Raw genomic sequence first — 24,420 nt, forward strand, 5'->3', positions numbered from 1 at the left:
ACGAGGAGGCGGGGCAAAAATGGAAAAGAAAGGGGGAAAAACCCAGATATCCCGTCTATCTTCTGCCCCCAGACACATGCACACAGCCTCCCTCAGTGTCAATGACCCTCCCACCACAGTGATGCATCTTCTTTGATTGGTGAGCTTGCATCAACACCTCACCCAGAGCCCACAGTTTCCATTAGGGGTCTCTCTTGGAGCACATCTTGTGGGTTTGGACAAAGAAAGACATGCATCCGGAGTTCCCTTCGTGGCTCAGTGGGTTGAGGATCCGGTGTTTCCGTGAGCCATGGTGAGAGTCACAGACATGACTTGGATCTGGCGTTGCTGTGGCTGTGCCGTAGGTTGGCAGCTGTAGCTCCGTATGCCACGGGTGCAGCCCTAAAAAGCAAAAAAAAAAAAAAAAAAGACGTGTCAACGTTGGAGTATCATAGAGTAGTTTCACTGCCCTAAGAGTCCTCTGTGCCCCGCCTCTTTGTCCCCTCCCCACAACCTCCTGGCAACCACTGATCATTCCCTGTCTCCGTAGTTTCTGCCTTTTCCAAAATCTGGAGTCACACAGTAAATTGCCTTTTCAGATTGGTTTCTTCCATGTGGTAATGGGTGTTTAAGGTTCTTCCATGTCTTTTCGTGGCTTGATAGCTCATTTCTTTTTTAGTGCTGAAGAAAATTCCATTGCCTGGACGTACCACTGTTGAAAGGGTGATTAACAAACACAACAGCATGACCATCTGAACCAGTAAGTGCTCCACTCAGCAGTGTTCAGTACATTCACATTGTCGTGCAGCCAGAACTTTCTCATCTTGCAGAAGCCAAAACCCAGGGGAGGCAAGGCCGCTGGGCCCGGGGTGCAGCGCCCTGAGCAGCGAAACCCAGCTTCCCCTCGTCCTGTGCCCAGGGTGGCGTGGGGACTGAAAGGTTTCTTCCATGGGCGCTGGGGGCGGGGGCACTAACAAAATGCCACCAACTTCCCTAGCACCCAGCTAGGTGCTGCAGCTCCCTACCCGCTTTCTAGTGCTCTCTCCAGGGGGTGTGCTCGGCATCACTTTGGGGTCCTAGGGCCTGGCACTTCTGCTCCGCCGTCTTGCTGACATCACCCTGGACTCAGTCTCCGGTCCCTGTATCCAGAGGAGCCTTCCCTGCACAGTGAACACCAGTGACACCGGGATGGAGGGGCGGGGAGCGGGGGAGCGGGGGCTCATCCCTCTGGCCGCAGCAGCTTCACCAGAGCAGAAGCCAGCAAGGGCAGGCTGAGAATGTTTCTAAAATAATCTCAGTAACTTAAATGCTGGCCCTGATTGAAGTTCACGTCCAGCATAGACCAGTAGCTCAGAGCGTGAGTTTTCGGGTGCACCTAATGGTACTCTGACCCCCTGGTGCAATCCCTGAGACTGCGCTTTGGAGGCCATAAAGCCACCTATTACAGAGTGTGGAGAGAATGGGGAGTGAACGGCAGCGCCTGGCCCGTGAGTGCTGGGTGAACAGAGGCTAGGATTGCACAGTGATTGCAAAAGGCCACTGACCTTGAGGTTGCAGATTATCCTCAAGGTCACCCTGTCCTGGACGACAGGTTCCCAGTATGGGGAGGGCCCTGCCTAAACTAGAGATGTGTCTGACACTGCCCTTCATGTGTCCATTAGCGTGACTGCTTGGAAGAGGGCATGACACATCCAAAACCAAGGGTAGACAAAGGCAATTGATCCAAGGGCACTCTGAGACGAACGCTTGAACCATCCTGCCAGCCCCACTCATACCACCTGATTCTCTGGCTGTCCTGGGTGGAAAATTGCTGCCAGACGGGACAGGAACATTCACCTGAGGCCAGCTGAGAGACCCCAGGCTGGATCTGAGATGTCACCAGGATGCCCGTGGGTCTTACCCTCTTTGTAGAATGGCCTTAAAACGGTTTCCCTGGAGTTCCCGTTGTGGCGCAGTGGTTAACGAATCCAACTAGGAACCATGAGGTTGCGGGTTCAGTCCCTGCCCTTGCTCAGTGGGTTAACGATCCGGCGTTGCCGTGAGCTGTGGTGTAGGTCGCAGACGCGGCTCGGATCCCGTGTTGCTGTGGCTCTGGCGTAGGCCGGTGGCTATGGCTCCGATTCAACCCCTAGCCTGGGAAACCTCCACATGCCGCAGGGGCGGCCCAAGAAATAGCAAAAAAACAAAACAAAACAAAAAAAAAACTGGTTTCCCTGCCTCCTTGAGGTCCCAGAACCCCAGTTCCCCACGATCCATGAGGCCTGTTCCTCTGAGGACAGTCACAGCCTATGCTAAGCCACCGTGGAGGCTGACTGGTAGCTCAGTCAACAAGGGCAAGTGCCCCCTCCACGTTTCTCCGAGTCAGAAAATGACACAGAGGAGTTCCCGTCGTGGCGCAGTGGTTAACGAATCCGACTAGGAACCATGAGGTTGCGGGTTCCGTCCCTGCCCTTGCTCAATGGGTTAAGGATCCGGCGTTGCCGTGAGCTGTGGTGTAGGTCGCAGACGTGGCTCAGATCCTGCGTTGCTGTGGCTCTGGCGTAGGCCGGCGGCTACAGCTCCGATTAGACCCCTGGCCTGGGAACCTCCATATGCCACAGGAGCGGCCCAAGAAATAGCAAAAAGACAAAAAAAAAAAAAGAAAATGACACAGAAAGGCAATTCACCACCTGGATGGCCACAAGAGCTAGAAGGTCCGAGGACCAATTGTAGCAAACAGGAAAGGGTCTCTGGGCCATCAGGGAACTAGGGAGCTCTGAAAACAATCCTCCTGCCTCCCCGCCCCCAGACTCTGGTGGCCACAGCCACAACCGGGTGGAAGCCAAGAAAGGGCTGAGCCAGCAGCCAGCCAGGTGAGGGGCCTCAGCATCCCTGCGAGCAGCCTTGGGGTGGGGTGGGGGGTCAGGTCCGGGCAGCCACTGAGAACTAGAGGGTGTGCGTGTGTACGCGTGGTACATATGTGTTAATGTGTGGGTTTGTGGGTGTGTAAATGTGTGCGTGTGAGTAAGCAGTGTGTGGGTGGTTTATGAGTGTGTGACTGTGTCTGTGTTCAGTGTTCTAATGAAATGAGGGGATGCCAAGAACTTTATCCCCCACGATGGTCCCTCTGGTCGCGACGATCTCCCTCCAGCACTGGGCAGGTGCCACTAAAAAACCTGGGCCACTCAGGAGGCAGCAGGACAAGGGTATGTTCTGGGGCTGAGGCTGTGGCCACATCAGGGAGTGTGAGCCCTAAGTGACAAGTAGTGGCAGAATCAAGTGTAAAGACGTCTGATTCTTTGGAAGTTTTACAGAGGTGGGAATCCAGCCAGGGTGAAGGAGGACTTCTTGTATCCTTGCGGCAAGCACATGGAGAGGGCAGGAGGGACAGTCACCATACCCACACCTGACTTTCCCGGACCCCTCCCCCTGCCCCTTGCACCCTCTGGCAGCCCAGTCTCCCTGGCAGGTTGGCTCAGAGCAGAGGGCAAAGACCAGTCTCGGCTCCCTTTATAAAATGGGCCTAGGCTGGTCAAGCCTTCAGAGTGCCCTGCATGGCCTGGTCTTAGGTGCTTGGTGCGGTGAGGAGCCCAGTGTGCACTGAGGCAGCCATGGGTCTGCTGACTGGGGATTTACTGGGGATCCTGGCCTTGGCCATGGTCATCTTCCTGCTCCTGGTGGACTTGATGCACCGGCGCTCACGCTGGGCCGCACGCTACCCACCGGGCCCCATGCCACTGCCTGGGCTGGGTAACCTGCTACAAGTGAACTTCCAAGACCCACGTCCCAGCTTTATCCAGGTGAGCAAGGTGATGGTGGGAAGTGGGCAGTGAAGGTCTTAGGGACCCCACGCAGCAGCAGACTGTGGTCACTGGACGAAGCCACAGTCTGGCCTAGGAGCTGGGCTGAGAAGAGGAGGCAGATTCGAGAGGCTTCTTGAGGGAGGGTGTTTGTGCAGTTCCTGAGGACAGTTCAGATTTTCCAAGCAAAGTTCAGAGAGGGCAAAGGTGGAGGTGGGGGTTGGGGTGGACATGACTTGGCTACAGGCTGGGGATTCGGTTGGCCAGCACCTAAATGGTGTGAGCCTGAGCCCCCTCTGATTACATCAGTGTCTTGAGAATGGAGATGGGCATCTGGTCATGAGCTCTATTTATTTCTTTATTTTGTTTTTTTGTTTGTTTTCAGGGCCGCACTTGCAGCATATGGAGGTTCCCAGGCTAGGGGTCGAATCAGAGCTGCAGCTGCTGGCCTACACCACAGCCACAGCAACATAGGGTCTGAGCCATGTCTTCAGCCTACACCACAGCTCATGGCAATGCTGTATCTTTAACCCACTGAGCGAGGCTAGGAATCGAACCTGCCACATCATGGTTACTAGTCAGGTTCGTTTCCACTGTGCCACATCAGGAACTCCATGAGCTCTATTTAAATCAGGAAGTTCAGGCTGAGAGAGGTGCAGTGATCTGGTTCAAATCTTTTGTCACCTTGAGACCTTGGGCCCTGGTGCTCACCTTTATGAACCTTGGTTTCTTCCCCTGTAAAATGGGGTGCTAACTTGGCCTATTGACAATTTTGGTGACCTTTGCACAGTCATAGCTGGGTGATTTGAGGCAACTTGAGGTCCTGGACCATAATGTATGTAACCCCCAGGGTCCTAAGGCTGGATGAAGTCCTTGCACCAGGGGTCCCCCAAGGCTAACGCCGTGAGGCTAGGCCTGCAGCCTGGTGGGGCCTGAACTTGACAAAACGCCTTTGACCTCTGGCCTGCAGCTGCGGCGCCGCTTCGGGGATGTATTCAGCCTACAGCAGATCTGGAGGCCCGTGGTCGTGCTCAATGGGCTGGCGGCTGTGCGGGAGGCGCTGGTGTCCCACAGCCATGAAACCTCCGACCGCCCACCTGTGTTCATCTTAGAGCACCTGGGTTACGGGCCGCGCTCCGAAGGCAAGCAGAGGAGGGGGTGGACCGCGCCTTGGCGGGACTGGGCCAGCAGTGACCCGATACCCGCAGGGCCAGGCGGAGGCAGGGCCGTGGACGTTGGGTGCAAGAAGAGTCAGCGAATTTGAAGGGGCGGCAGGCAGGTGTAGGGAGTCTGTGGCCAAGAGTTGAGCGAGGAAGAATATGTGTGAGGCAGAGGAGGGTGGGGCCTAAGAGAGGGCGGCCCAGGGCCACTGCGGACCAGAAGGGAAGGTCAAGTTCCAGAGGAACTAGGAGGACGAAGTCAAAGTGGGCGGAGCCGGGGGCGAGCCAGGACCTTTCCAGAACGGTCACGATGAGCAAAGCAAAAAGTGGGGCCACGACCGGGCCCTAGCCGGGGAGAGTGGGAGGGCAAGGAAGGCGGGCAGAGGAGGACCTGGAAAGGGGCGTCAAAGTGGGCGGGACTTGAGAGGTGAGGTTAGTGTGGGAGGGGCTGGGGGCGAGACCGACCCCTGAAGGGGCGGGACTGTGTGAGCGGAGCGCGGGGAGGGGCGGGGCGTGGAGAGCCCGCGGGACCGCAAGAGCAGTTTGCGGGCAGAGGGCGGGGCCAGGGCACACCCGAGCCACGCCCACGTGCCTGCTCCGCCCCCAGGAGTGATCCTGGCGCGCTATGGGAAAGCGTGGCGCGAGCAGCGGCGCTTCTCGGTGTCCACCTTGCGCAACTTTGGCCTGGGCAAGAAGTCGTTGGAGGAGTGGGTGACCCAAGAGGCCTCGTGCCTTTGTGCCGCCTTCGCCGACCAGGCTGGTGAGTGCTGGGGCCGAGGGACAGGACACAGGTTTGCAGAAGCTGGGGAGGAGGAGATGAAGGCGACCCCCTGACTTGTACGATCCCCTCTCAGGACGCCCCTTTAGCCCTAACAACCTTCTGAATAAAGCGGTGAGCAACGTAATCGCCTCCCTCACCTTCGCGCGCCGCTTCGAGTACAACGACCCTCGCATGCTCAAGCTTCTGGACCTAGTGTTGGAAGGACTGGAGGAGGAATTGGGCCTCATGCGCCAGGTGCGGGAAGGGAGGCGTGGAGGAGCCCTTCAGGGCGAGTTCCGTGGCAGCAGCCTCCGCCCTGCAGTGGGCCTCCTGGGAGGAGGCTCCGTCTAGGGGGCCAGAGGGAAAGGCCATTCCAAGAGGGGCAACGGCAAGAGAAAAGGCCTGGAAGCCGGGAATGACAGACAACAGGGATGGGAGGGGCGGAGCCAGGGTCAGATGGCTTAGGAGTGGGAGGGCTTCTTCACCGGAAAACGCCAGCTCCCTTGAGATGCAGATTTTAGGTTTATTCTTCTGGGCCCAGGGCCGGGAGAGCGGATGAACTTAGGAACAAGGTCAGTGGTGGGGAAACCCTGGAGAAGGCTAGGACCTGACTGGCAGAGGTGAACACCTGGGCACCAGGAGGTCCCAGGGCCCCATAAGTGTGACCCTCGCAGGTGCTGGAAGCAATGCCGGTTCTCAGGCATATCCCGGGGCTGTGTGCCAAGCTCTTCCGAAGGCAGAAGGCCTTCTTGGTCATGATAGATGAGCTGATCACAGAGCACAAGATGACCCGGGACCTGGCCCAGCCCCCCCGAGACTTGACGGATGCCTTCCTGGACGAGATGCAAGAGGTGAGGAGCCAGGGAACGAACAGAACAAGGATGTGGGTTAAGGGCCCCAGGAGGTGAGCCAGGGCAAGGGGGCGGCCCGTGTGCCGCCCAGTGATCAAGCACCTGGGCGACAGGAGCAGAGTGGGAGGCCTCCTCCCTCTGCCCCTGAGTTCACCTTCCCAGGCCAAGGGGAACCCCGAGAGCAGCTTCAATGAGGAGAACCTCCGCCTGGTGGTGGCTGACTTGTTCTCTGCCGGGATGATCACCACCTCAACCACGCTGGCCTGGGCTCTCCTCCTCATGATCCTGCACCCAGACGTGCAGCGTGAGCCTCGCCCTGGGGGCTAGGTGGGATGGGCGAGCGCGGGAAGGGACAGCCCAGGGCCTTCAGCTGGGTTGCTGTGGCCGCCAGCAGCAGCTCTGAGAGCCCAGCTCAGAGGTCACAGCGACCTCCTCCTCCGCATGGGCACAGCCCTTCACGCGATCATCAGGAGGAGGTTGGAACCCCTCCCTTGGGTCTGACCATGAGGACACTTGTCTTTCCAGGACGCGTCCAGCAGGAAATCGATGAGGTGATAGGGCACGTGCGGCAACCGGAGATGAAGGATCAGGCCCTCATGCCCTTCACCTTGGCCGTGCTCCATGAGGTGCAGCGCTTTGGGGACATCGTCCCACTGGGCGTGGCCCACATGACATCTCGTGACATTGAAGTGCAGGGTTTCCTCATCCCCAAGGTAAGCCTGCACCTTCCTCACCCCAGCTCAGCACCACCTGCCACCTGGTAGGCCCAGGCGCCTGTTGCCAGGTGGGGCCAGGACTAATGTCCACAGGCACTGAGTGTCCCAGCCTGGGTGGGTGTGGGGATGAGGGCAGAGGCAGGGCTGGCCCTGTCCATTCAGAGCTCCCAGTTGGGCGGGGAAGACAAGCCAAAACGTGCCACAGAGTGTTGCAGGAGCCCATGCAAGAGGCCAAGAAGCTTCTTGGGCTGAGGGTTACTTGAAGAGTCCAGGTACGTGCCAGGCAGAGGCTGTGTGCCCTGTATGTTCGGTGGCAGGGGTCCAAGCACCCCCCCCCCAGTCTGGACCCCACCCATGCCAGATGTCTCCTGCCAGGGGACCACACTTATCACCAACCTGACGTCAGTGCTGAAGGATGAGACCGTCTGGAAGAAGCCCTTCCGCTTCTATCCAGAGCACTTCCTGGACGCCCAGGGCCGCTTCACCAAGCAGGAGGCCTTCATGCCCTTCTCAGCAGGTGCCAGGAGGCGGGGGGATGCCCGTTTCACTTCCCTCTCCTGAGGGGGTCTTGGAGGGTGGAGCCCAGGTGTCCAGGCTCACGGAGTCCCCGTGCGCATCTGCAGGCCGCCGCTCTTGCCTCGGGGAGCCCCTGGCCCGCATGGAGCTCTTCCTCTTCTTCACCACCCTCCTGCAGCGCTTCAGCTTCTCGGTGCCCACAGGACAGCCTCGCCCCAGCGACCACGGTGTCTTTGCCTTCCTGCTGCTCCCATCCCCCTACCAGCTCTGTGCTGTGCCCCGCTAGGGGGAGGCACCACGCCCCCAGCCTTCGCTTCAGCAGTAGCCCTGGCATGCAATAAAGCCGTCTGGCAGCTCCAGCTTGGCTTGCGTTCCACCTGGGGCCTCTGAGCAGCCCCTTGGCAGTGATGGTGTCTCCACAGCCTGCCCATGGCCAGCCCCTACCCCTGCCTGACCCATCGTGACCTGACGTTTGACCTCATTTGGGAGATGGGTATACTGAAGCTCAGAAGGTGACAGCATACCCATGAGACCCGATACTGGTTACTTGGGTTCGTGATAAAGCCTATGAATAGGTCTTGGCTTCTCCTGGGAGGAGCCAGAATAGGCCAGTAAGAGATGTCAGGCCCCCATGGGGATGGGAAGAGCCCCACTCAGCCTGGATGCCCACATTCCAGGCCCCACCACACCCAGCTTGCAGCACAGACCAGCAGCTCAGGCAGCACCATCCCTGAAAGGTGGGAGCTCAGGGATGCCTTGGAAGCCATACGCTGGGTCATCACCCAGGGCTCCATCTGCAGGTGCCAGAGCTCTCTGCTGTGAAGCCTGATGGTGGCTCAGGAGTGAGCCACCTCCCTGGGCCTCTTGGTCACCCAAGATATGAAGGGCCCCCTTTCCCTGAGAGATGCTCATGTCCTAGCCCCTGCCCAGTAGGAGTTGCCACTCGTGGCCATGCTGGAGTGGGAGCAGGACACGCCAACCTGGGGCTCCATCCTTTGAAGAGCCAGGTCAGGCCAGACTCTCATGAGGCTTGGTAGGGGCAGGAATAAGCCCCTGTGGGCACAGGCATGCCCTAGAGGCAGGGGTCAACCATGGGCTCATGTGACATTGAGCCACAGATGGGGTGGCCAGAGCAGGAGGAGGCCATGCAGGGAGCCAGGAGGAGGACACCCTGGCTCAAAAGTCCTTGCTTTGCTATGACACTGGGTGACCTTGGGCTTCTAGTTCTCCTTCACCCAATGAGAAATTTGCATCAGGTGGCTTCTGGGTCCCATCTTCCTGCTCTGACTCTGGGGCTGCGACCTTATTAGGCTGGAACCCCAGCTAAGGGCAGGGACTGCTGTCCTCCACCTGTGCCCACCTCCACAGGTGACCGGCTCCAGACTGAGCACACACAGGTACCACCCAAGGGCTTCTTTTTATTTTTTTTTTTTATTTCTTTATTTAAAAATATTTTTTTTGTCTTTTTAGGGCCGCACCTCCGGCATATGGAAGTTCCCAGGCTAGGGGTCCAATCGGAGCTGTAGCCACCGGCCTACACCACAGCCACAGCAAGGCAGGATCCAAGCCACACATGCAACCTATACCACAGCTCATGGCAACACAGGATCCCCAACCCACTGGGTGAGGCCAGGGATCGAACCCGTGTCCTCATGGATGCTAGTTGGGTCCATTAACCACTGAGCCAGGACAGGAACTCCCAGGTGCCGCCCAAGGGCTTCTAATGGCTGCTTACCTGCGTCTTAGGCGGACCCCGTCGTACATTTAGGTTAACAGCTTGGGGACCACAGACACTCAGGCCAGAAGCACCCTCTCAACCAGGCCGCTTCTGCCTTCATGACGGAGAGGGCCCCAGCTCCCAGCACTCAGGGAACGTGGTCTGTCCCTTGGCATTGAGTCAAAAGGCCAGTCAGGGCCCCTGTTAGCCTCCAGCCTATCCACTGTGATGTCAGGGCTTAGTGGCAGGAGGGGTGTTCCTGCAGCTTGTGGGGACAGGGAGTGTGGATGGAGCCACCCTGGGTTTGGGGAAGCTCGAGGCCCTGAAAGGAGGCAACCAGGCCTGCAGAGGCAGCAACTGCGGATTTATTGGATGCATCGTCATTCATGGTTCTGAGTCTTGGGGATCTCAGAGGCTGGGAACCAGCCTGGCCAGAGCGTCCTCAGGAGCTGGGGGACCCAGCCTCCAGGCCTTTCCTCCTTGACATCCACCTCAGAAGCCTCTAAAAAGCACAAGCAGGCATGCCTTTTGGGCCCCTTCCTGGAGGAACCTTCCCCAGGGCCAGGGCCCCCTCTGGGGCCACCGGAGCAGGGCAGCATGGCTAACAGGCTAGGTATTCCTCCAGCCCAAGGGGAATGGCCTTAAGCCCTGCCAACCCAGGAAGGAAGCAGCATGGGGACTCCTTCCGGAAAGACAGGTCATCATCTGGCTACCCGGGTTTCTCCCCTCCCCTCGCAAGGCCAGAGGGTCTGGGAGGAGCTCGGCCTTCTGTGACCTCTGCAGGGTCACTGTGATAGGGAGGAAAGCCGTCCTGCTGCCGCAGGACGGGGTCAGCTGTCTTACCGGAGGTGTAGGCAGCAGTCTCCTTTGGGACCTTTTTATTTTCCTAGGAAGGAAGAATGGGCACAGTGGGGGTGAGGCAGGGTCTACACTGTGCAGATGGGGAGACTGAGGCCTCACTTCACAAGAAGTCAGGGGAGGCCAGATTCGGATCCCCTTCTGCTCACCATGTCTGCTCCCCTCGGCTCCACACAGAGCCGTCACCCCCAGCACCGCCCTCCTTCCCCAGAGCCTCCCCATTCACCCCACAGCACCCTGGGCCTTCTCAGTAGGGCCCCTGCTGGGACCAGGCTGCCTTACCTCCCAGCCTGAGGTCCCTGCCACCGCCACCTCCTCGGCCACCTCCTTCCCAGCAGGAATGGGGCTGGTGGCTTCCTCCCCCTCGGCCTGGGCCAAAATGCCAGTCTCCTCCTTGGGGGCAGCAGCATTCAGTCCTCCCGCTGCCGCAGGGGTCGTGGCCTGCTGGGAGGGTCGAGAGGGGAGAATACGAGCAGAAAGGCCCTCTGATCCCCTGGTCATTTCCCTGTTCCCCACGCTTGGACTGTGTGTAGGTCTTTGTTTTTCCAGAGAAGTCCCTCCTTTCTCAGCTCGAGCTGCGGTAGGGCTGTGAGTCTCCGGGAGGCGCCCTGCCACTCTCCCTGGGACTCGAGGTGCCATGAGCTGAGTCTGACCGGCGAGAGCCCGGCCTGGGCCTTCCAGGACAGGCCTCACTTACCTCGAAGCCTTGCTTCTTCCCACGCTTGACTCTGCGTCTCTACAGAGGGCGACAGAAGTGACGTAAAGCTATGAGGGTCTGCGAGTCCTTCCCTGCCTGGCCCTCCTCTTACCAAGGCCAACCACGGGTGCCCAGGACAGCCCCCACTCCGGGGGAGGGCCCAGCCCGTACCCACCTGAGCGGTCACAGGGTAGCACTTATCCATCCGCCCCCACACGGGCCTTAAGGTCTCCCCTATGGGCTGCACGACAAGGACAGAGAAGGCGGAGGTGACATCTTAAGGGCTCCAACAGACAAAAAGATAAAACTTCGCATTCACAAAACAAAAAGAGGCTCTAAAATAGAGATGTTCAGGAGTTCCCATGTGGCTCAGCGAGTTAAGCGTCCAGCCTTGTCACTGCAGTGGCTCTGGTTACTGCACTGGTGCAGGTTTGGACCCTGGCCCAGGGACTTCTGCATGCCGCCGGTGTGACCAAAATAAATAAATAAATTAAATAAAGCAAAGTAAAATAAAATAGAAATGTTCAAACATCAATCTCTAATACTTCAAAAACAACTAAAAATAGGGCGTTCCCGATGTGGCTCAGAGGTTAACAAACCCAACAAGGATCCATGAGGTTGGATTCCTGGCCTTGCTCAGTGAGTTAAGGATCCGTGAGCTACGGTGTAGGTTGCAGACATGGGTCAGATCCCGAGTTGCTGTGGCTGTGACATAGGCCGGCAGCTGTAGCTCCAATTTGACCCCTAGCCTGGGAATCTTCATGTGCCTCGGGCGCAGCCCTAAAAAGAAAACAACAACAACAAAGATACAAAGATATGGAAGTTAAAAATCCAAAGTGTCGGGAGTTGCCGTCGTGGCGCAGTGGTTAAGGAATCCGACTAGGAACCATGAGGTTGCGGGTTCGGTCCCTGCCCTTGCTCAGTGGGTTAACGATCCGGCGTTGCCGTGAGCTGTGGTGTAGGTTGCAGACGCGGCTCGGATCCCGTGTTGCTGTGGCTCTGGTGTAGGCCGGTGGCTACAGCTCCGATTGGACCCCTAGCCTGGGAACCTCCATATGCCGCGGGAGCGGCCCAAGAAATAGCAAAAAGACAAAAAAAAAAAAAAAATCCAAAGTGTCAATGATAAAGTTGAAAAAATATTTCCCGGAAAGAATAGAGAGATCAGGAGCTCCAACAGCTAAATCCTAGAGCTTTCTGAGAGAGGGAACAGAGCCTACACTGGGGGGTGGCAGGGAGAGAGATACCAAATAAAGGTAGTATTTTTTATCAAGACAGCTTCCCAAAGATGAGGGATGTGAGTTTCCAGAAGAGAATCGCCAAGTATCCAGGACAGTGGATGGAGGAGACCTACCCCAGGTATGTCATCAATAAATTGCAAAACACTGAGGATGAAGAGAACCTAAAAACTTCCAGAGATAACAAAGAAAAAAGTCTACTGTAGGAATTCAACTTTTATCAGACTTTTCAACACCAATCTTTTTTTTTTTTGCCTTTTTTTAGGGCTGCACCCACGGCATATGGAGGTTCCCAGGCTAGGGGTCCAGTCAGAGCTACCGCTGCTGGCCTGCACCACAGCCACAGCAGTTCGGGATCTGAGCCGGATCTACGAACTACACCAGAGCTCACAGCAGCACCAGATCCTTAACCCACTGAGCGAGGCCAGGGATCAAACCCACAACCTCATGGTTCCTTGTTGGATTCATTTCTGTTGCGCCACAACAGAAACTCCTTTCCAACGCCAGTCTTTGAAGCTAGAAGATAATGCGGATCTTCAAAATCTATCAGAAAATTATATCTAGTCTAGAATTCTATACCTAGCTAAACTCTTCGTTAAATATGCATCAAGACCTTTTCAGATATGTCATATCTCAAGACTACCTACCCCGCAGGAAGCAACTGGAGGTTATGCCCCGCCAAAAGAGAGTAACGGGGCTCCCACACATGAAAGAAGTGAAGCAGCCCCCAGAATGACGGAGAGGGGAGGTCCCAGGACAGCTGAGCAGCAGGCCTCAAGGACAACTGTCCAAATGGAGACGGCAGGGGAGTTCCTGTTGTGGCTCAGCGGTAATGAACTGGACTAGTATCCTTGAGGTTGAGGGTTCGATCCCCAGCCCTGCTCCATGGTTAAGGATCCAGCATTGATCCTTAACCATGAGCTGTCATGTAGGTCTCAGACGCAGCTCAGATCTGGCGTTGCTGTGGCTCTGGTGTAGGCCGGCAGCTGCTGCTTTGATTCAACCTGCAGCCTGGGAACTTCCATAAGCCATGGGTGCAGCCCTAAAAAAGCAAACAAACAAACAAACAAAAAAACCAAATGGAAATAGCAGGGTGAAGGGCTCCATGAGATATGTTTCCAGGAAAACATATTGAGAAACCAGCTCATTTGTCTAAATGTATTGCAAGATTTATTCTTTGGTGGAGAATTTGGATGAATTAATTATAGGTACAGAGAAAACTAAACACTTTAAAGAGAGGAAAAACCAAAATTATACACAAAGGAGTAATTATAGTACACCACATGACTGGGGATACTATTTATATCGTTATTACTGTGAACCCTCAATATTACAATTTTATTGTAAATAAAATTACGATACAAACCTATTCGGATGACTAAAAAATGGCAAGTGCTGGAAACCATATGGAACAAATAGAAGCTCTTGTTCATCGTTGGTGAGAATGCAAAATGGGCACTCATCATTTTGGAAAAGGTTGAGCATTTCCTACAAAACTCAGTATACACTTACCCCATGACCCCACAATCCTGCTCATAGGTATTTACCTAAGTAAAAAGAAAGCCTGTGTTTACACAAAACTTGCACGTGAATACTTACAGTGGGTTCGTTTGTGTTTTTTGCCACATCTCCAGCATATGGAAGTTCCTGGGCCAGGGATGGAACCTACACATCGATGGTGACTGACCGCCAAGTCGCTGCAGTGACAATGCCAGATCCTTAAACGGCTGTGCCACAAGAGAACTCCTGCATATACTGGTTTTATCTGTCATTGCCAAAAACTAGACACAGTCCAGATGTCTCTTAACTGGTGAATGGACAAACCATAGTCCAGGCACACAGTGGACAATTACTCAGCCATCAGAAGGAACACACTACCACTACACACAGTGGGTGAACCTCAGATGCACTGCTAAGTGGATGAAACCAGACAGAAAATAGTACATGCTGGATGTTCCCATTTAGAAGGGCCATCCTGCGAGGGGAAACCACAGGAGCAGAAAACAGTTTACTGGATACTAGGGGCTGGGGGAAGAATTGGCTACAAGTGAGTATGGGGTATTTTTTTTTTAACTATCTTTTTTTTTTTTTTTAGTTTGTAGTACATAAATCCTTTTCTCTTTTTTTCTTTTCTTTTCCTTTTTTTTCTTTTCTTTTCCTTTTTTTTTTCTTTTCTATGGCTGCACACGCAGCAAGAAGTTCCACAGGCCAGGGACTGAATTCAAGCCACGGCCCTGGGAGCATTGGATCCTTTAACTGACTGCACTGGCCAGGATTGAACCCACACTTCTGCAGTGACCCAAGCCACTGCGCCATGGCCGGAACTCCCACGGGGGCATTTTTTGAAGTGATGGGACTGTTTTGTATTTTGGTTGTGGTAGCAGTTATACAATCGTGCATGTCTGTCAAAATTCACAGAACTGTATGCTAAAAAGAATGGATTTCCCTCTCTATAAATAATACTTTAATTTTTTTAAATTAATAAAAAAAAAAAAAGCCCAGAGTAGGGGAGAGGGACTTAAAAACCAAAATAACATAAAAATCAGCAAAAAAGCAAAAATGATACTTAAAAAAATTTTTTTTTTTTTTTACTTTTGTCTTTTCTAGGACCACACCCACGGCATATGGAGGTTCCCAGGCTAGGGGTCGAATCGGAGCTGTAGCCACCAGCCTACGCCAGAGCCACAGCAACGCGGGATCCAAGCCACATCTGCGACCTACACCACAGCTCACGGCAACGCCAGATCCTTAACCCACTGAGCAAGGGCAGGGATCGAACCCGCAACCTCATGGTTCCTAGTCGGATTCGTTAACCACTGAGCCACGACGGGAACTCCGATACTTAAAATTGTTTAAAAATTGAAGATGTCATTACTCAGATTAAAATATTTACAATGCCAAAAACTAGGGTATAACTCTAATGGAAGGCTAGAGAGAGATGAAATGTGTGTTGGAAGTGGCAGAAAGTGTGTACTTGTTGTAAGAGCTAAATCCTCATCTTTCATTGCAGAAATTCATTGCATAATGTTTGAATTTGAAAAATCAAGACAAAGCAGGCTGAGCTTTCTATTAAGAACCATAGAGGCAAAATCAAAGGGTTTGGCTAGAAAATTGGCAGCTGGAAAGATTGCTACCCCGGGTTGTGGGAATTGGGGGTGAGAAGGGTTGGGCAAAAGGCAGCTGTTTTCTGTTTCAAGTCTGACTCATCAAACTACGTATAACACGCATCTTTTTTTTTTTTTTTTTTTAATGGCTACACCCATAGCATATGGGAGTTCCCAGGCCAGGGATCGAATCTGAGCCATAGATGCGACCTACGCCAGATCTGTAGGTCGGGGATCCAACCCGCACTGCCACAGCAGGAACTCCTGTATACACATATCTTTGATGACAAGAAAACTTTTTTTTTTTTTTGGTCTTTTTAGGGCCACACCTGCGGCATATGGAGGTTCCGAGGCTAGGGGTCGAATTGGAGCTACAGCTGCCAGCCTACACCACAGCCACAGCAATGCCAGATCTGAGCCACGTACACCACATCTCATGGCAACACCGGATCCTTAACCCACCGAGCAAGGCCAGGGATGGAACCTGAGTCCTCATGGATGCTAGTCAGATAGATTCATTTCCACTGAGCCATGACGGGAACTCCATGAAAACTTTTCAAAATGGAAATTTGGTTAATTAAAAAAAAAAAAGAACAAAGGAAGCAGCTTTGGGCTCCCTGATCTCCAAGGCACCTGCCAACATGGGCCTTTCTTAGGGCCTCTCCAATCTCTGAATAGTCACTCCTGAGACACGAAGCACATACTTCTCAGTGCCGCTGGGTCACAGATAAGCTTGTCCCCATGAAAATCCCCTTTTCCCAATAGCTCTAGATGGAGAGCAGGAGGCCTCCAGAGACCAGGCAGGTGGTTCTATCCTGTCACCATGGGCAGCCTGGGTCTAGTCCCTCTGGGAGCTGAAGTTTCCTCATCTACAAAGGAGAAGCTGCTAGATTGCTTCGAAGTTTCAATGGCATAACAGACGACCTAATCCAGCAAGTGGCCCTCAGTGGGCATCCAGCATCCATTTTTATGTTCCTGACAGAGGGCTGGCAGTAGGGGCTTCTGCACAGGTTCTTGGACCCGGGACACACAAGAGGGTTTATAGCCCCAGGCAGGTGTCCTGCTTCCCACCACCGCATTCACACATGAGTACAGAACCCTATTCCGGGGCGACTCACATGCATTAGGGATCATTCGTTCCCTTAGGTTTGTCTAGGTCACTGCCATGGAACCCTGAGGTGAGCTTATGGCTACATAGCCCTGAGGGGACCACACAACCAGCCTGTGAGGCAGGAGGGGGGAGGCTTCTGTTTCAGACTTTGCCAGAAACACAGGGAGGTTCACACCCACACACCCGCAGGAGCCTGACCATTTGAGGTCGAGTATGAGCTCTCCTTGGGCTCCACGGAGATGGCCCAGCCCTAGACCCCAACGGAGGTCCCTACCTGGGATGATTCCCCAACAATTCCATGGTCAGGGGCTATGTTCCCCACAGACCCCTGAAAATAGTAGTACAGCACCCCTGCAGGTAGATGAAGAAAGACGAGTTAAAACATTTGAAAGAGGGACGCAATTAGTTTAAAATGCCAGTACTTTCAATATGCCAGAAATTATATTCTTTTAAACTATTTAAATATGCAATGAGGGGACAGATTTTAAAACGTCTGCAAGGAAAAATGTGAAGCTGACTACTGCAGGACATTACTTGGTTGTATGGGGTTTTGGTTGGTTTGTGGGTTTTTTGGGGGGATGCATGGGTGTTAGAGTGAGACATGGGTTTCAACCCCAGCTTCACTATGAAGGTGCAGAGGGAAGAAAGGGAAAAAGAAAGCCAGCCTTGGCTATGAGCAGTGTGGCCAGCCCTGGGGAACCTGGTCCACCGCTGTCTCAGGAGGGGCCTCTGGGAATCCCGATGAGGAGCTGGGCACTGGGGTGGCTCTGAGATGAGAACCCATTCCCTGCCATCATCCCCAAGTCACCCCAGCACCCAGGCCCTTACCTGCAAGAATGAAGATTTGTACTCCATAGAGGAACTGGTAGAGCCTAGAAGGAAAGCAGAGCTGAGCGTGAGGCTGGGGTCTCTTGCGCCCTCACCAGTGGGAGCTAGTTTGCCTCACCGATCCTAGTCCCAGGACCTACTCCACCAGGGCGTGTCCAATAAATGTCTGTGGATGAATAAATCCATCAGCTCTAACAGGGCTCAGCCTGGGCTTCCTGCTAACTGGCCAGCATTCATCTGTGCCTCTGCCTCTTTAGAAAGCCAGGCTTGGAGCCTGGAGCCCCCCTGAAACCCTGGCCCCTCCCTTGTCCTTTTCTCCTTACATGACTACACAGGGTCCCTCTTGCCTCTCCAGCCAGGAGGCAAGGACTTGGCCTCGGCTGGGAGTGGATTAGTTGCTCATTCGAGCGCTGGATCCACTCCTCTCCCCACAGCCCTGCAAGGCCCTCCCTACTCTGGACTGAAAGATTCCACAACCTGGGTCAGAAATAACATCCGCTTGCCCATCCTCCTCTTCCAGGACCCGCCCTTGAGACAAACAGAGCATCTTGGCATTGCCTGCACACACACACACGCAGAGTGTCCCAACTGTCGGTATCAGGCTCTCCACTCTGAGGCATAGAGACATAATAACAATCAGGAAAAGAGGTGTACAGAGCCCTATTTTTCCCTTCTTCATGGGTCCAAGTGGGGGTTCCCCTCTCCTGGCCTTTGGGGCATGGTAACGGGGCCCACTTAAACTTCTCTCTCTCTCTCCCTCTCTCTCTCTGTCAGCCTCTCTCTATCTCTCTCGGAGTTCCTGTCGTGGCTCAGTGGAAACGAAACTGATGAGCATCCATGCAGATGGGGCTTCGATCCCTGGGTTAAGGATCCGGCGTTGCTGTGAGCTGTGGTGCAGGTTGCAAACTCGGCTCGGATCCCGAGTTGCTGTGGCTGTGGTGTAGGCCGGCAGCTGCAGCTCTGATTTGACCCCTAGCCTGGGAACCCCCATGTGCCGTGGGTGCGGCCCTAAAAAGACAAAAAAAAAAAAAAAAAACTTACCTCTCTCTCTGGCAGCATAGACCAAACACCATTTTCAGTCTAAGAAGAAGAGGTGGGCAAGTCAGTGATCACGTGGACCCAGGCTCCTGGTGGTCCTTTACCCTGCGGCTCACAGGGACGGCAGTGGGCTAGAGGCAGCTGGGGGGAAGGCAGGACCTCCACCCACAGGGTTCATCCAGGGAAGAGCCTGCTGGTCACAACGGGAGGCTAAACGGGGGATGCAGCGGGCTAGCACTAGGAGCTTGCAAAATACTCAGGAGTTTCTCCCAAGACCTCAAAGCCCCAAACAAAAGCTGGTTTCAGTGTCCTCAGAGATGGAAAGGTAGGTCCCAGGGCATCAGGATGGGGAAGGCAGGATGGGCTGGAAGATGATTAAGGGGAAAGGTACAGATCTACTGAACATATGGTGTAAAATGACCCCGGGTGTAGGCAGCTAATTATTATTATTGTGTTTTGTCTTTTTAGGGCCACACCCACGGCATATGTAGGTGGTTAATTATAACAGTAAACAAAAAAATTGATTAAAAACTGCCAACAGCTAAGTAGTTTCTGTGTTATGCAGAATTTTTGGAATACCCTTGGGAACACTGGAGGAGAGTCCCTAGCCTCCTCAAAGATACCCTGTCTGCCTAGAATCCCACCTTCGGGGAGGAACTGCACATAAACTGACGCCCTTCTAAAGTCAAGGTCTCCAGGGTGACGCAGACCTCAGCCTGGCCAGGTGAGCCTCTGTTTCCCAAGGGAGCTCCCCATTCTCCACAGGGACTAACTCAGAATCTCTCTCTAAACCCTGCCTCTGCCTTCCTCGCTTTCAGCAGGGACCACCAGACGGGAGTTTCCTGGCCTTCCTGCCCCAGCGCCCACTCTCCGCTTCTCACAGGTCTCCTCCTCTTTTCCTAGCCCCTTGCTGGGCTCCATTCCTCTGTTCTTCTCCCAGCCTGGGTGTTAGGGGCCCCTCTTTCGCTTGTGTATTCAGCCTTTCTTTCTCCTCTGGCTCCTCCCCCTCGGTATTTAAACATATCACCCATATCTTCTATTATCCCCCCCAGTAGATCTCTTATTCTTTTTTTTTTTCTTGCTTTTTTAGGGCTGCACTTGTGGCATATGGAGGTTCCCGGCCGAGGGGCCCAATCGGAACTGCAGCTGCCAGCTTACACCACAGCCACAGCAACGCAGGATTCTTAACACACTGAGCGAGGCCGGGGATGGAACCCGCATCTTCATGGTTACTAGTTGGGTTCATTACCGCTGCGCCACGACGGGAACTCCCCAACCTCCCGTATCCTTTCTCCAGATACTGCCCTGTCGCCCCATGCCCCTCACACCAGTCTTCTTGAGAGTGTCCCCAGGCCCATGGGCACCACCCCCCACCGCCTCAACTCCACAACCCACCTCGATCCGCTTCTGTCCCCATAAACCTCTGAAATCTCTTTACCAAAGTGACCAGTGTGCTCCGAGTCACCCAATCCAGTGGCCCTTTTAAGGCCGCAGTTCACCCTCTCTCTCTGCGGGGCACCCCAGCACCTTCCCTCCGACTACAGCGAATCACTTTTTCTTAGAATATTTCCAGCAGTATATTCAACAGTAAGATATTTTTGGTCATTTATAACTTGGTGTGAGCAAAGTTAGCAGACTTTTTCTGAGCAAAAGTCTGGAGGAGAGAAAGTGAGTCCGGAGTGAGAGAAGCAGTGGGGGAAAGGGGGACCACTGAGTAGCAAGGGGTGCAGCGGAGGCGGCCGGAGTCCTGAGGCAACTTCCACCTGCCTGGTGCTTTACTGAGGGCGGCCTTGTGAAACGGCTTACCACGCCTGCCAGCCTCGCTGATGGCAGCGACTTCCAGGGCCTCCTCTGACCGTATCAGTGTGCAGGCAGCCTATGCACCTTCCCTCGGGCTCCAGGACTAAGTCTGGGAGTCCAGCCCACAGCCCCTCCCTTTCACAAGGAGAGCGGTGGCTGCATGTGACCTCATGACCTAGGGGGCTTTATGACAGGACAGCCTCTCCAACCTTGGCCAGGGTAGCTTGTCATTGCTTCAGGGTGGCTTTAAATCACCAGTCAGAGGCAGCACCTTTGTAGCTATCTCTTCGGTTCCACTTAATGCCATCGATGATGCTGCTCGAGTCCCTACGATGCGCCGCACACCGTGGAAAGTCCTGTAGGGACACAAAAACACAAAGGTGTCTAAGACGTAGTTTTGTCACATAACGAAACAAGAACACCGACTGTTTCTAAGAGTCACCCATTCGTCCACTCATGCGGGGTCTGCTGAAGGTTCACCTGGGGCCGGGGACAGTGCTGGGAAAGGGAAGGTAAACAGGATACAGAGACTGCCCTTGAAGAGCCTGAAGATATCAAACAGACATCTTCTGATTCAGGCACTAATTTCTACACCCTCCCCAAATTACTAGAGATTAGCTATACAGTAATTACAAAACTATGGTGGCTAAAAAGAGGAATGCCTTAGTTCTACATACACATGGAATATTTACCAAGAAAGACCATATTCTCCATAGTAAAGCAAGTCTCTATAATTTAAAAGGTTAAAGTCACTTCAAGTATGTTCTTTGACCACATGAAATTAAATTATAAATCACTAACAGAAAGATCCCTGAAAAAATTCCCAAATACTTGGAAATTAAATAACTCACTTTTTTTTTTTTGGCTTTTTAGGAACACATTCACAGCATATGGAAGTTCCCAGGCTAGGGGTTGAATAGGAGCTGCAGCTGCCAGCCTACACCACAGCCACAGCATCAGCAATGGGGGATCTGAGCCACATCTTTGACCTACATCACAGGTCCCGGCAACGCCAGATCCTTAATCCACTGAGTGAGGCCAGGGGTCAAACCTGGGTTCCCTGGCCTTGCTCAGTGGGTTAAGGATCCGGCGTTGCCGGGAGCTGTGGTGTAGGTCACAGGCGTGGCTCAGATTCCGAGTTGCTGTGGCTCTGGCGTAGGCCAGCAGCTACAGCTCCGATTGGACCCCTAGCCTGGGAACCCCCATGTGCTCCGGGTGTGGCCCTAAAAAGACTAAATAAGTAAATAAATAATATATGAGTGAAATAAAAAAGAACTCCAAAGGAAAGTTAGAAGTTATTCTGACGAGATCGGGCATGTTCAGGGTGGTATGGCCGTAGACTAGACGGTATTCTGAATTGAATGAAAAGGGAAAAAATATCCAAATTTATGGAATTAAACTAAAGCAGTACATAGAGGGAAATTTACAGCACTAAAATACCTATATTAGAAAATAAGAAATGTCTCATATCAATGACCTCAGTTTCTACTTTAAGAAACCAGAAAGAGCAAACTGGAGTTCCTTTTGTGGCTCAGCGGGCTAAGAACCTATTATCCATGAGTATGTGGGTTCGACCCCTGGCCTCACTCCGTGGGTTAAAGGACCTGGTGTTGCCAGTCAGCTGCGGTGTAGGTCAAGGATGCAGCTTGGATCTGGCATTGCTATGGCTGTGGCATAGGCTGGCAGCTCTGACTCAACTCCTAGCCTGGGAACTTCCATATGCCATGGGTGTGACCCTAAAAAGACAAAAAAAAAAAAAGGAAAGAAAGAAATGTAAGAGCAAATAAAAGCCAAAGTAAGCATCAACAGGGAATTTTTTAAGTGAAATTGAAACAAAATAGAAAACAGAAAAAGAATAGAAAAAAGTGAAAAAAACCGAAAGATCACTAAAATGTACAATCCTCTAGATAGACTAGATTGGGAAAAAATAAGATGCAAATAACTAATATGAAGAATTATAACAGTGACACTGATGCTGATTCTATAGATACTAAAATGATAATAAGGAAACATTTTGACCAATGCTATGCCAGAACATTTGACAACTTAGATTAAAAATGGACAAAATCTTTCAAAGACATAAAATACCAAAGCTCATGCAGGGATTGAACCTTCATCCTCATGGACACTATTCAGATTCGGAGCCACAACGGGAACAGGTTTTTTTCTACTTTTAAGCTACTATAAATAATGCGGCTATAAACATTCCCATGCAAGTCTTCGTGTGGACAAATGTTTATTTCTCCTTGGTCGATACCTAGAATCAGAATTGCTGGATCATATAGTTAAGTCTACGTTCGTCTTTTTGAGAAACTGCCAGACTGTTTTCCAAAGTGGCTGTACCATTTTCCACGGCCATCAACAATGTATAAGGGTTCCAATTTCTCCATGTGCTCACCAACATGGACTGCCGCCCGTGTTTTCTATTTGAGGCACTATAGTGGGTGAGAAATGTTTTTTTTTTTTTTTTTTTGTCTTTTTAGGGCTGCACTCTCGGCATATGGAGGTTCCCAGGCTAGGGGTTGAATCAGAGCTGTAGCCGCCAGCCTACGCCACAGCAACAGCAACGTGGGATCTGAGCCACATCTGTGACCTACACCACAGCTCATGACAATGCTGGATCCTTGATCCACTGAGCGAGGCCAGGGATGGGATCTGCGTCCTCATGGATGCTAGTCAGATTCATTTCCACTAGTCACGATGGGAACACCAAAACTAGTTTTTAAGAGCAATACTGAGTGGAGAGCACTGAGAGTTTCCTTGCACCCCTTGCCCTGCCTACCCTCCAGCCTTCCCCCCACTATCAATATCCCCAACCAGAGTGGTATATTTGTTACAATGGAAGCACCCATATCGACACATCATTGCCATCCGAAGTGGATAATTTACATTAGGATTCACTCCATAGATGTGAACGAATGTATAATGTATCCACACTACAGTATTATTCAGAATGGCTTCACTGCCCTAAAACCCCTCTGCGCTCCCCCATTCACCCCTCCCTCTACTCTAGCCCTTGATAACCAATGATCTTTTTATTGTCGCCATAGTTTTGCCTTTTTCCAGAGTATCATGTGGCTAGAATCATACAGTATGTAGTCTTTCAGTTTGGCTTCTTTTGACTTAGTAACGTCCATTAAAGTTTCCTCCATGTCTTTCTGAAGCTCATTTCTTTCTACCACGCAAGACTATTCCATTGTCTGAATGTACCACAATTTATTCATTCACCTTCTGAAGGACTTCTGTGTGGCTTCCAAGTTTTGGTGATTACGAATAAAGCTGTTATAATCACTTGTGTGCAGGTTTTTGTGTGGACATAAATTTCAACTCATTTGGATAAATCTCAGGGAGAGCTATTACTGGATTATATGGTAAGAGCATGCTAGTAAGAAACTTCGAAACTTTCTTCCAAACCGGATGTACCACTGTGATTCTCACCAGCAATGAGAGTTCCTACAGCTCCACATCTTCATCAGCACTTGGTGTTGTCACCTTTGCTTATTTTTAAATGGGGCTGTTTGAGAGTTCTCATTGTGGCGCAGCAGGTTAATAACCGGACTAGTATCCATGAGGATGCAGGTTCGATCCCTGACCTCACTTGGTGGGTTAAGGATCTGGTGTTGCCACAAGCTGTGACATAGGTTGCAGATGTGGCTCAGGTCTGGCATTGCTGTGGCTATGGTGTAGGCTGGCAGCTGCAGCTCCAACTTGACCCCTAGCCCAGGACCTAAAAATACACACACACACAAAAGGGGGCTATTTGGTTTTTTATTATTGAGTTGTAAGAGTCTTTTATATCTAGATATAACTCCCTTATGGAATATGCAATTTGTAATTATTGTCTCCCAGTTCGTGAGTTGTTTTAGAGACACTTTTATTTTTCCAATGAATAATAATATTAAACACATGAATTTATATCGAGTTCCCTGACGGCCCTGTGGTTATGGATTTGGTGCTGTCACTGCTGTGGCTTGGGTCCAATCCATGACCCCAGAACTTCCGCATGCTGCAGGCAAAGCCAAACAACAACATTAAATTCATGATAGCAGCTACTCCTAGAGGAGGCAGGAGCATGAACCTGGCTAGAATCACACAGGTAGACATCAGAGGTAGAGCACAGACTCTGGAGCCAGCTATCTGGGTCTCAATCCAATACTGTCATGTAACTTAGCTGCTCTACCTCAGTTTTCTCATCTGTAAAATGGGTATAACAATGCTTATCTCACAGGTGTGTTGTGAGGCCTAAACAAGTTAATGTGCCTGGAGAATGT

General features: G+C 52.5%; 2 protein-coding genes across 2 annotated transcripts; one reads left to right on the forward strand and one right to left on the reverse strand.

Annotated features, from left to right (window-relative positions):
• Positions 1 to 2,861: 2,861 nt before the first annotated feature.
• LOC125130586 (vitamin D(3) 25-hydroxylase) lies at positions 2,862 to 8,157 on the forward strand. The gene is made up of 9 exons (XM_047786094.1): positions 2,862 to 3,758; positions 4,729 to 4,900; positions 5,526 to 5,678; positions 5,773 to 5,933; positions 6,353 to 6,529; positions 6,692 to 6,833; positions 7,055 to 7,242; positions 7,621 to 7,762; positions 7,869 to 8,157. Exons 1-9 carry the CDS (start codon positions 3,570 to 3,572, stop codon positions 8,045 to 8,047), a joined length of 1,503 nt encoding a protein of 500 aa, XP_047642050.1. The 5' UTR covers positions 2,862 to 3,569; the 3' UTR covers positions 8,048 to 8,157.
• Positions 8,158 to 9,554: 1,397 nt separating this feature from the next.
• LOC125131621 (uncharacterized) lies at positions 9,555 to 16,847 on the reverse strand (the record flags this gene model as incomplete). Its single annotated transcript, XM_047788403.1, is given in 6 exon segments — positions 9,555 to 9,980; positions 10,322 to 10,364; positions 10,619 to 11,021; positions 11,023 to 11,072; positions 11,209 to 11,274; positions 16,758 to 16,847. Coding segments are annotated over 6 exon segments (774 nt in total), but the record flags the coding sequence as incomplete, so codon positions are not given.
• Positions 16,848 to 24,420: the final 7,573 nt, after the last annotated feature.

Source organism: Phacochoerus africanus, chromosome 7 (assembly GCF_016906955.1).
Source record: "Phacochoerus africanus isolate WHEZ1 chromosome 7, ROS_Pafr_v1, whole genome shotgun sequence".
Taxonomy (NCBI): domain Eukaryota; kingdom Metazoa; phylum Chordata; class Mammalia; order Artiodactyla; family Suidae; genus Phacochoerus; species Phacochoerus africanus.